The sequence below is a fragment of the Syngnathus typhle genome, linkage group LG1 (assembly GCF_033458585.1).
Source record: "Syngnathus typhle isolate RoL2023-S1 ecotype Sweden linkage group LG1, RoL_Styp_1.0, whole genome shotgun sequence".
NCBI lineage: Eukaryota > Metazoa > Chordata > Actinopteri > Syngnathiformes > Syngnathidae > Syngnathus > Syngnathus typhle.
The window spans coordinates 22,057,717-22,069,905 of record NC_083738.1 but is presented as its reverse complement, the minus strand read 5'-3'; the positions used below and the strand labels follow the sequence as shown (position 1 = coordinate 22,069,905).

Genomic DNA, 12,189 nt, shown 5'->3' with positions numbered 1-12,189 from the left:
GGGCGAGTTGATTAAGACAGGAGGAGAGTGCGCTGTTGTAGCTGTTAACCAGTTCAGTGGGGGAGGCGTTCAAAGTGAGGGTGTGATCGGAGGTGGTGTTAGTCAGTAGGGCGGAAAGAGAGGGGGGGTGGATTGATTTCATGTTCCGGTATGATATGGAGCGTTGCTGCTTGATAAGGGGGGTGGGGATGTCTATGTCCAGGGTGAGGGCCAGGTGGTCTGAGAGGATGTCTGTGAGGTTGAAGCTGGTGAGGTTGCTGATGGAGAGTCCAGTGGTGCAAATTAAGTCCAGGGTGTGTCCTTTTTTGTGGGTGGGGAAGTCAACGTGTTGAGTGATATTAAATGAGTTGAGAATGTCCAGAAATTCAGTGGCAGTTTTGCAGGTGGTGGAATCGACGTGAATGTTGAAATCTCCCAGTAGGATGACTGAAGGTGAAATGGCACAGAGTTGGGTGAGAAATTCAGAGAGATCGGAAAGGAATGCAGGGTTGGGTTTGGGGGGGCGGTAGATGATTGCAGTGACCAGGGGTTTGGGGCCAGGCAGCTTGAATGACTGGTGCTCAAAGGAGGAGGGGGTGGTGATGGTTACAGCAGTGGGTTTCAAGTGTTGGCGGTATATTGTGGCTATACCGCCACCACGACCGTCACGTGGTTTATCCATGTAGGTGTATCCTGGGGGTGTAGCTCTGTTGAGGTGAATGTATTCCAGTGGTTTTTGCCAGGTTTCGGTTATGCTGAAAAAGTCTATGTTGTTGTCAGTTATGAATTCACTGAGTATTGGTCCTTTTTTATTGAGTGAGCGGGTATTGAGCAGAGCGAATTTGAGGGATGGGTAAAGTTGGATGGGTGGGGGAGCTTTGGTTAACGGTTGTAGATAGGCAGAGCGCGCGTGTGGTTTGTTATTGTGATGACGTGTGACGTCACTGGGGGTGGATCGGTTGCATGACCAGAGTGATGGGATGCAGTGTTGTTCAGACCGGGAGTAAATAAACTTTCTGCGGGAGCTTCTGTGGATGTATCTGGGTCGGCGAAGCAGTCCGTGTGTTTTGATGGTTGCTGTGATGTCTGGAGGTATGGTGGTGTGGTTGTTGAGTTTAAGGAGTTGCAGAGCGGAGTATTTGAGTACCATGCTGGCAGTGGTGGATGATAGCCTGGGATCGTTGGCCGACGGCTGCACACTCACACAGTGGCAGAGAATGGCACAGAAAGCCGGGGGCGTCCAGTTACGCGGCCCACTGGTCGCGGGGAGCTGTACTGATGATGCTGGTTGCCGGCTAGCCCTGGAGCCGCCAGCTAACCAGACAGTCGGCGGGTAGCCAGGAGGGCTATCCGCGGTGCGATCCGGGAGAAAAGTCCGGAAAACAGCTCGTAGCGGCAGGTTGTTGCTGGGCGATGGTAGCCAGGAGTATCAGTGGAGCAGCGGGTGAGTGAGAAATCTGTCGTCTGTCATAAAGTAATCCAAGCTGATGCCAGGTGACGAAGTGGGTAAAAGTTGACAGGTAGAAAGCTACGTACTTAGTACACACTTAGTATAAAACAAAACAAAACTAAAGAAAAAGATACTAAGTCGCATAGAACTAAAACTAAGGAAGGAGAAGCGGCGAACAAGCGAGACGCCAGCGTCCTCTCACAACCGGAAGCAAAACTAGCCAATTATTGACAGTTGCACATGCCTCATTAATTCAGCTACATTCTCTTATCGGACTGCCATTTTGCCCGAATGCTCAAATATCCGTGGACAGGGTATCATCAACTACATTGTCACCACTCCTAAACCTGTATTCTTCAAGAGTGTAGACACAAAGGACAACAGACACACAGGCATCTACATTGCTGATCAGCTGAAAGTGGTCATCAATGATCTTGGACCAGAGAAGGTTTTTGCACTTGTGACTGATAATGCGGCAAATATGAAGGTTGCCTGGGAACACGTGGAGGAGACCTTCCCTCATATAACAACCATTGGCTGTGCTGCCCATGCTCTCAATCTTCTCCTTAAAGACATAATGGCACTAAAGACAATGGACACTCTATACAAGCGAGTGAAGCAAGTTGTCAAGTATGTGAAGGGCAAACAAGTAGCTTCAGCAACTTATCTGTCAAAGCAAAAGGAAAAAAACAAAAATACCACGCTGAAGCTCCCCAGCATCACACGATGAGGTGGCGTTGTCATCATGTATGACAGTCTTTTGGATGGAAAGGAGTCCCTGCAAGAGATGGCCATATCCCAGACTGCAGGCATCGAAAGTGACATAAAGAAAGTCATGTTAGATGATGTGTTTTGGGAAAGATTGTCCAGCAGTCTGGGAATCCTCAAACCAATTGCAGCAGCAATAGCCAAGATAGAGGGTGATGGTGCCATCTTATCAGATGTCCAGTGTCTTTTTGCAGACCTCAAAGAAGACATCCAGACAGTCCTGCCCACTTCCCTACTGCTTAAAGCAGAGGAAACTGCTGTTGTGAAGTTGCTAGAAAAGCGCAGGGAGTTCTGCATGAAGCCGTTGCATGCAGCAGCATACATGCTGGACCCAAAATATGACAGGGATTTACTCTCTGGGGAAGAGATGAGCAGTGCTTACACCGTTATTACAGCCTTGTCAGACCACCTGGGCCTTGATAAAGGCAAAGTACTTGGCAGTTTGGCAAAGTACAGAACAAAGCAAGGCCTTTGGGAAGGGGATGCAATCTGGCAGTCATGCCAGCATATATCTGCAGCCACCTGGTGGAAGGGACTTTGTGGATCGGAGGCTCTTGCACCTATAGCCTCCATCATACTCCAGATCCCACCATCATCAGCTGCCTCAGAGCGAAACTGGTCCATGTTTGGGAACACACACACACAAAGGTGCGCAACAGGCTCACAAATCTGAGAGTGGAAAAATTGGTTGCTATTCGGGCTAACCTGAGGCTCTTTGAGCCTGACAAAGAGCCATCCTCCACAAGGCTGGACAGTGACTCTGAAGAGGAAGAGTTAGAGTCCGATGTTGAGGAAGTGGACATGCAGGATGTTGAGACCCACGAATGCCTACTGCCTGAAAGGGTTTAGCAAGAAAATGAGAAGCTTGAGAAGCTCTAGGGAAGCTGACTTTTTTTTATGTGCATGTGGATTGGGACTTTTTTGGAGAGATTTATTTAACATTTTGAATGGGACTTTGTTTGGATTTTTGGATTAGGGGGATGCATTTGTGTTCATTTTTGAGTAAAATTTAACTCATTCTGTTTGATTGTTCAACTTATAAATAAATCTGTTTTAATTGTATCTGCTTTAATTGTATTATTTTGCTTATAACTAAACAATTATTTTTGCTTAGATATGATACCTTTCCACTAAATTACCCTCAATTCCCATAAATTCCCATTAAATTCCCATGAATTCCCATAAATTCCCATAAATTCCCATAATTCCCATGGAAAGTTTCCAATTTGGAATATTTCCAAAATTCCCGAGCTTAACTTCCCATGGAAATTTACCGGAAACTTTCCGGAAATTTACCGGAAATTTTCCACCCCTTTGCAACCCTACTCAGGAGACACATAAGGCAGGTCTCCGCCACACATCTGAGAGACAAAGAGCATATTTTATCTCAGTCTTTAAACTGCTGTACCCCTAGGTTTTATATTAGCTTTATAATATCATTTAATTTCTCTATGACTCATTCTCGGGGGCTGCAGAGAGGCATCACGCTAAAAATATTTTAAAAATTGAGATAAAAAAAAAAAAAAAAGGCAAGTCCTCTCCCTGGTAAATCTTGATGTAAGCCTGACAAGAAAGCGCTCACAGTTAAGTTTGGCAGTGAACCAAACACAAGAGAAACGCCAAAAGAGACCCACGGAGGCACAAACACGAGAGGCGAGTTACCTTGAAGTACTCCAGCAGGCCTCTGCAGGTGACTTTGTTTCCATTGATCTCCTTCTCGGCCAGGTTGTCGGGATGCAGGAGATCGGGGATCAAAATCTTCAGCTGCTCTTTGAACTCTGGTGCCACCGCTGACAAAACCAACACAAGGACTTGGAACCCGAGTACTGTCAACCGCCGCCGTTCATTTTGTACTACGGCATGCTGGTTTTTGCAGTAAACTTCAACTGGGAATGGGAAGTTAACAACTTGAAGCAAGCACACTTGGCCTCTTATTTAGAGAACTGTGCGAGCGAGTCTTCATTTTGTTTACTTACAGAGCTGCTACGTAATATGGCTCCTATTTATCCAGAATACTACAAAATGTTTTTAAATGTGTTGAATTGATATTTCACACGATTTAATGTACCGAAAAAAAATATAAAAACGACTTCTCACCATTAAGTTGTCCTTCAAAAGTCGGGCTGGTGGCAACTCTCAAACCAGGGTGTGGCAGCAGGAAGCAGGAAATGTTGGTGAAGCAGGAGTGGATGTGCTCCCTCACCGTTTGCAGCTCCTCGTGCTGGGCCTCCTTGACCTTCAAGAAGAACAAAGCGAGGAAGTTCATCTCCCAGAGGAACCCAAAGCTTGCTCGCATTTGCTTCTGCCTTGTGTTACCTGTAATCGTTTCTCCAGGAATTCGTTGCCTCCTTTAAAGCCGTACGTGTACTCGTAGGGGAAGCTCCAGTCGCGGATGAGGAACATCAAGGACTGTACAGCACAGGGTAAAAGGAAGGTTACAAGAGATGCATCAGAACAAAACAAAAAAAGTGTCGGGAAATGTTGTCATACCTGGAAAGGCTTCAGGAAGATTTCATCCAAGGCCAGCCGGCCGTACTCGGTGAAAAGCTGCCAGACAGACAGTTACACAAGACTTGAATCATTCCATGGGAAAAAATTCAATGGTCAGAAGCACAATTAACCCTGATTAATAAAATAGCACAAACTGAACAGCAATGACGATTTCAACTTTTTTAAACATCTAAAGAAGAAAAAAAGGACTTACACATTACATGTATGCTAATACAATATGTCGATCACAATTACACATTTACAGTAAATTTATGCAAATATATATATGTATATTTGCATTCATGTGACTTCACCAAGTTAGTTACCTGTAGGTGCTGCAGGTCATCTTCTTGGATGTTCTGGGACAAATTGTAAATCTACAAACAAGAAACCACATCAACGAGAAACAATGTCAGTGTGACACCAACTGGGAATTAAAAGAATCTGCTATCTGCGATATATGCCAACAATTTGCGCTGAAAGTTCATCAGGAGGGCTGTGGGAAATGATCCACAACAAATATTCCATTTCAGTGTCGTCAATAAAGTACTTAGTGGCAGGATGAACACTTCAATGCTCTTCCACTAGATGGCACAAGATGTATTCACTTGAGACATTTTGCTTTGGGCTTTGCCCAGTCTCGCCATTCTAATCCTCGTTCGAGAAAGTTGTGAAAAATACAAAAACGCCAGTCAGTTAGCATTCAAGATTTTAGAGAAAGTGATCTTGTGTAACGGTCATTTCACAATGCATATTCATCTCGAAACTTCGACTTTTTCTGAATATTGTATGCGCCTTGGTTTAGAATTAATTAATAAGGACAATCACCTGAATGGAGCTGGTCATGGTGCTGAGGGCAAAGATGGTGGCACAGTCTTTCACTGTGGACCGGTTATCAAAAGCTCCCTGAGTGTCCATAAGCATTACTGCCACCTGCAGGAGCACACACGCAAAACACAAGAAGATAGGTGATCACTTTGGTTTCGTTATTATTGCAGCATAAGTACCCTTGTTAAAAAATAAATTCAAAAAAATACCCAAGGTGGCGGAAATGATGAACATTGGCAAAAAACAGTCAGTGTTAGCACAAACCCTTCCGTTTTCTGCAATACAAAGAAAACGCCCTCCCTCCCTAATGAACATCAGAGCTTTATTTGGCATCAGTCACGGGCACTTTAAACAGCGTCGGACTTTGCATGAATTTGAATGCGATTTTAATCCAAACAGGCACGGCGCCAATTACAAGAGTGTGTATCCTTGTGCAATCGCCTCTTGCGATACATTTTTGTTGTGCTCAACTGAGTTGTATGGGCTACAGGAGAATGTTTTATACAATTGCCTCACTTTTTATACTTCACTAATTGGCCATTTGAATAGGGGTGTGTGAACTTTTTGGTGACAAAATGGTGGCTATCTTGTTTCTATGTCATCTCCTTGTGTTGCGTAGGTGTGCTTAATATTCTGGCGCTTCACATGTCCGGCGCACGGTGACCACCTCGCTTCCATCACTTTTCTGGATGGGGAAGACCTCGCTCCAGATCTGGATGCCGGTCGTCTCCGGTTCCGAGCCACCTCGCCAGGAGAATCCCGTCAGGGGCTCGTCGTCGTTACCCAGCCAGTTTTCGTCACCCTGCGGTTTACGCGACGAGGAGAAAGAGGTGAGGTCAAACTACCCTGGGGAAAGTGCTGAGTATAAAAAGGCAGTAAACCCAGTGGCGCCACTAAAACAAAACAAATCAGCTGGGTGGTGAACTCCACCCTGGCTGTCATCCTGAATCACATCTTGTCCACAAACTTGTCAGTTTGCATGTTGCAGCAGGGAGGGGCAACATCGTGTGACCTTGTACTTTTTCGGTTCAACCCTACTCTGTAGTCACATTACAGGCCCAAGTGGCTTGATAGTTTTTGAAAAAGTGAGGTCTGCCATTGCTCACCTTTCTGTACATGTATCGCAACATGAAGTCGAGCAGGAAGCTCTTGCCCTTCCTGAAGGCGCCGGCCACCGAAAGCACCACCACATTTTTGTCTCGCACGGTCGGGGTCAAGAGGACGCGCTCGAGCGCTTCCTCGTCCAGCGTAAAGGAGTGATCCTCCTTGCACACCGTCACTATCTGAACTGGGCCCGGTTTGCTCCCCATTGCTGCTGCCTGTGGGAACAACCACACCGTCAACAGTTGCACAACATCACAAGCCAAAGACAACAATGAAATGGAATATTCAAATTTTTTTTGACGTTTTACCAAATTTACTTTGTTCAGCAAATACTATGTGTTCTGCCTGTAGTTCATATTATCATTGTTATTAAGGAAGCAAATAAGAAGTTATTTTAGTCATATATTTTTAAACTATTCATTCGAGGACAGTAGTTATTAGGGGTGTAACGATACATCGATACACATCGATTAATCGATATAATGCTCTACGATTTATTGGCATCGATGCTAAAGGTAAACATCGATTTATATCGCCGTGTTTGACCTCGGACATTAGACACGACTTTATTTTGAAATCCAGTTCATTGTTGCTTGCTTCCTCTCTCCGGGAGCAGTGCGCCCGGCGTTGTTGTGTTGTGAGCAGAGCACGCGCGTGAAAGGGGAGGCGACAACTAGTACGCGGCTCCTGGGCTGGTGCTCTGGCTAGTGTCCAAAGAGACGAGGAAATTTGCTCCCCTTTAGGCTTCAAGTCATTCGTTTGGGAGCACTATGGATTCCAAAGAAAAGATGGCTCAACGGACAAGACACGTGCAGTTTGTAAATCCTGCCATGCGGTGATCAAATATTCAGGGAGCACAAATCTCGCCGCACATTTAAAGAAAAAACACGACATCAAAGTTCAGTGTTAAAATAAGCACTTTGTATACTACAATACTCTTGTAATTACCTAAATAAAGAGTTTGCAGTACCTTGTTGATTTTGCGTATGAATTGTTATAAATCAGGATATTGTTCTATATTTTTTATTTAAAAAAAAAAAAAATCGATCGTAGAGCACTATATCGCGATATATCGTGAATGAATCGCAGCAGGCTTTAAGATATCGGCAAATATCGTATCGTAGTTCTTTATATCGATATTATATCGTATCGTGAAAAAACCCGCGATTTACACCCCTAGTAGTTATCTTTCTTTCTGTCAAAGCTAAATAAATAGGGATTTTTGCATGAAATTTCAGAATTAACTTAAAATGCCATTTGTGTTAAGCCACAGAGCCACATTTATGAATTTTTACATTGGTTAAATTAGTTAGTTCATAACTCGGATTGCAATGTCTTATGGGAAGTAAATTTTTGTGTGTTTTGGGGTGTTCTCTTGTATTGAGGGGTGCTGGTTGGCCGCTGTTCCTTTTTTTTCCTTTGTCTTTTAGCTTTGATTTGCTTTGATGTCTTTTATCTTGAGCACTTTCTGACTTTCTTTGTGGCGCCGTTGTGTGGCAGCCTTGAGAGAGCCTATCGAGTTACGCTTATGCCATCTGTGTGTCTTTCGTATACCCACTCTGTGGTATGGATACTGCTGGGGCCTGAATTTCCCCACCCTTGGGGATCAATAAATATTCAATCAATCAATAATTTGATGGAGTGCTATAGTTATCAATGTTTTAAGAAACAATTATTTTATCGATTATCCGATTGATTATTAGAATATCTATTGTTTCTGCCTTAATAAATGACATAATAAAGGAGAAAGATTTTTTTTCGTTAGTCCTCATTGAGACATGATCACTATCGAAGAGGTTTTGTTTGGACTTTTTTGTAAAATAATTATTTGATGAATCATTTCATTAGTGTTTGATTTCAGTGTATGGCTAATGGATTTCATGCATGAAATTCCTGTGAATCCTCAAATGAGTAACAAATGCAGGGACTGAAGCTGTGGTGAAATTACAGTACTTGCATGAGTAATTCATTTTGAAGTGATAGTGATGGTCGGCTTACTTTTAGTTTCTGGACGTCGAGGCGTGTGCTTGGTAGTGGAGCCGCCGCCAGAAGAAAAACCCACACGGAGGCAGAAGGTGGAAAACAGGCGGGAAAATTCTCTTCTCGCGCGCGCAGCAGAAAAATATAAAATAACAATACAATACCGACCGTCGTACTGACACTCCTAGTCCTTCAGTAAGGTTTGGGGGGGAGAAAGAGAATCTTGTCCGTTAAAATGACTGCTATCTCAAGCTAGCTAAGAGATAAGTAACCAGCAGCTAGCTCTGTCTGCCCTCTCTCTCGAGACCGAAAAACGGCGCTCTCTCGGTGCCTTTTCGCTGCCAAACTAAAACAATTTAACACAGACGACGAAAACACATAGAAACACACAAAAAAAACCACCGCAAAACACAAAGCCTTGTGTCGGAAATTTTGTCGGAGCTAGAGGTGCGTGCAACCGCTATGATCGCGATTTGTCCCGTTTACTTTGATGTGATTGACCAATCAAAATCGTTGAACTCTCTTGATTCTCATTGGTTAAATTCATGTCACCCCATGTCAGCCCATCTCCCCCAGTAAAAAAGAAAAGAGAAAAAAACGTAAAGTTGATAATAAGGCAATGCCATGGTGTGTCATGGAGTTAAAAGTCAATGATTATATAATAATTATACGATAATCATTGATTTTATTATGAGATATTTTATATCTAATATATATCTGTATACACACACACACATACATACATATATATATAGAGAAAATACATTCATCAACGACATTGACAATGAAAATATAGTAAGTTACTTTTCTATTTACAGTACCATACTGGCTATTGTGATTTTTTTTACAGTACTGCTTCGACTACTTTGTTTTTCACTGTAATACTTAAACTACTGTGATTTTGTCATGTTTACGCTGTCTAACTGTAACATTTACAGCGACTTACTGTAATAGTTATTCACAGTAAGGTTACTGTGTTAAATACAGTAAACAACTGTGGATCTCACAGCCATTTGTTACAGTGTGTGACAAAGTGTGAAGAATGTCACAAGTTCATTATAGTTGGTAATGCTGAGTGAGTTTCATGTTGCTACTCAGGCTTACTTTGCCGAGCAAACTAGTTCCTTGCCTGCTGTTTGTAACCCCAAAAGAGCCTGTCCATGACGCCATCAAAGAAACATTAGGAAGAGTTCAGGACAAGATATTAACTACACAGTGTATGTACACTTGGCGACGCCCCAACCTACACATGGTCACAATGCGCAGCTCTGTATTAATTAGAAAATGTGCACGCTTCGATGGCTGTCACACTTTGTGGCTTTAGGCTAAGCGTCTCACTGTCGATTGGACGGCCTTCAAGGAGCTCCTTTGTTATTGGCGCTTCTGTGGAGGAACAAGACAGCTCCCACCATGAGGAGCACAACAGGCCCTTTCTCACTTGGAAAAGATGAGAAAACATTTGGGCCACATACTTGTACATACTAGTACTGTATCTTACTCGTATGTTGTTTTTTTTTACACAACTAATGCCTTAGTTGCATAACTACCAATGGGCAATTTGGTACTACAAGAGGGTCAGCTAGCGTCTACTAGTTGGGCCAAATAGTGTTACTAGTACTGCACTGTACTTGAAACATGTACTTGGAGGTACACTTGCCGTGTTATTATTTACCAGCGAGGTACATTTGCTCTTCCAGCCCACGGAATTGATTGATTGATTGATTGATTGATTGAATATTTATTGATCCCCAGTGGTGGGGAAATTCAGGCCCCAGCAGTATAGTATCCACACCAAAGAGTGGGTATACAAAAGACACACAGATGGCATGAGCGCAACTCAATAACTCTCACAAGGCTGCCACACAACGGGGCCACAAAGAAAGTCAGAAAGTGCTCAAGATAAAAGCCATCAAAGCCCATCAAAGCTAAAAGACAAAGGAAAAAAGTAACAGCGGCCAACCAGCACCCCAAATACAAGAGAACACAAAACACACAAAATAGCCTCCACGGGGTCCATCGACAGGTGTAAGGGCAGTCCAGTTCAACGGCGCCCAATGGACCGTGGTCGTGAATCGGTGAAAACATCACAAAGCAGGCAAACGTGTGAGCAGCTTCCCGGGCACCCAGCCGGGGCACGTGCAGATGGTCACCACGAGGCTAGCATGGCGAAAGTCGTTGGTACCGACGAGCACGAGGGAGCGGACTCCCCACAGGGGTTGCGGCTGCAAGGCCAAGGCGAGGGACACGGTCATCACTGGCCTGATAAGCAGGAAGCCGTCGTAGTTGCGCCGGCTCAACCGATGATCCCGGTCCCAGGAAGAAAAAATTAATAAAATATCCGATCCGAAGAGATACCAAGGTGCGGTAGAAGGCACCAGCATCGCCGAATGGACAAAAGGACAGAAAGAAAAAGGAGAAAAGAAGGAAATAAAGAGGAAAAGAGAGAGCACTGCTGGGAGGCAGCCACTCACGGCGCCATACCAAGAAAAAAAAAAAAAATTGAATTGTCTTATTTGTGAGGACATTGAGCATCTTAGTACAGAAGATGGAAGTGGGAGATGAAATATATGGAGGGGGAATTCAAACACCTTGGGTGTGGTTCTCAGAGGTAACCTTCATTACGCGTTTCTGTGTTGAACACGAGTTATTCAATATCAGGTTTTCGTAGTTTGTAGTAAATGACGTCCAGTGCACACGCACGCACACTAAACAGTATTAAGTACCGTATTTTCCGCCCTATAAGGCGCACCTAAAAACCTAAAATTTTCTCAAAAACCAACAGTGCGCCTTATAGTCCGGTGCGCCTTATAGGCCGGAAAATACGGTATATTTTTTTAGCTTTCGCCCAATAAAGCGCATGCTACGCGTTTTCACTATTTATACACATCACATATCAAAGCGGGACAGATGTCTGAATTGAATTAACATTAGCATTTGACAACTAATGCACGCAGACAACAATAACAGTAAAGGAAAGGCTAACGTTTATTAGCTATCTGCAGCGGTTAAGTCGCAACACAAATTTTGCACAACTGACAGCATCGTAGCAATATAAGTTTAAAGGAAAACTTTACCTCAACTGTGACTTTGTTTCCCTCCCTGGCTGTGAATTGTTGTATAAAAGCTCTTAAAAGACTTCGACGGGTTTTAAGACGAACTCGTTACATTGGATCTGCTCACACCAACGTAACTTTTTTTTCTCTCTCCAACACTGGCATGAAAACAACCATGTCAATTTATTCCAGGCGAAAATCCTACACACTTCCGGGTTTAAAGCCACGTGGGACGTTTTGGGAAATGTAGTTATAATGCACTCGTGAGCGATTGGCACAGTTATTGTTTAAACTACAACTCCCAGCGTGCACCATAATAGTTTTTTACTTGGGAAATGTTGTTTTTCACGTAGTGTGTGTGTGTGTGTGTGTGTGTGTGTGTGTGTGTGTGTGTAGTATTTTCGGGAATCACGGTCATGGGATACGGTTTTACACAAGATGATGATGATGATGATGATGATGATGAAGTGAGAGGATTCACCGTAACGGAAGAACTGTCAAAATAACTCCAAAAAATAAGTGATTTTTATTTCTTGA

The 12,189-nt window shown here is 43.6% G+C and overlaps 1 protein-coding gene across 1 annotated transcript; it reads right to left on the bottom strand.

Moving 5' to 3' along the window:
- Positions 1–3,653: 3,653 nt before the first annotated feature.
- LOC133154527 (atlastin-3-like) lies at positions 3,654–11,865 on the bottom strand. Its single transcript, XM_061279346.1, has 11 exons — positions 11,674–11,865; positions 6,622–6,834; positions 6,183–6,317; positions 5,516–5,620; positions 5,014–5,064; positions 4,688–4,744; positions 4,514–4,606; positions 4,295–4,433; positions 3,860–3,987; positions 3,729–3,760; positions 3,654–3,666 (listed from the first exon to the last, which is right to left on the bottom strand). Exons 2-11 carry the CDS (start codon positions 6,823–6,825, stop codon positions 3,654–3,656), a joined length of 957 nt encoding a protein of 318 aa, XP_061135330.1. The 5' UTR covers positions 6,826–6,834; positions 11,674–11,865.
- Between the last annotated feature and the right edge of the window lie 324 nt (positions 11,866–12,189).

Excerpts from the sequence above, each read along its gene's own strand:
- LOC133154527 (XM_061279346.1), bottom strand. The coding sequence starts at position 6,825 with ATGGGGAGCAAACCGGGCCCAGTTCAGATAGTGACGGTGTGCAAGGAG. Across the intron at positions 4,745-5,013 it reads ATGACCTGCAGCACCTACAG|CTTTTCACCGAGTACGGCCG; the intron begins GTAACTAACTTG and ends TCTGTCTGGCAG. Across the intron at positions 4,607-4,687 it reads TCTTCCTGAAGCCTTTCCAG|TCCTTGATGTTCCTCATCCG; the intron begins GTATGACAACAT and ends TGTGCTGTACAG.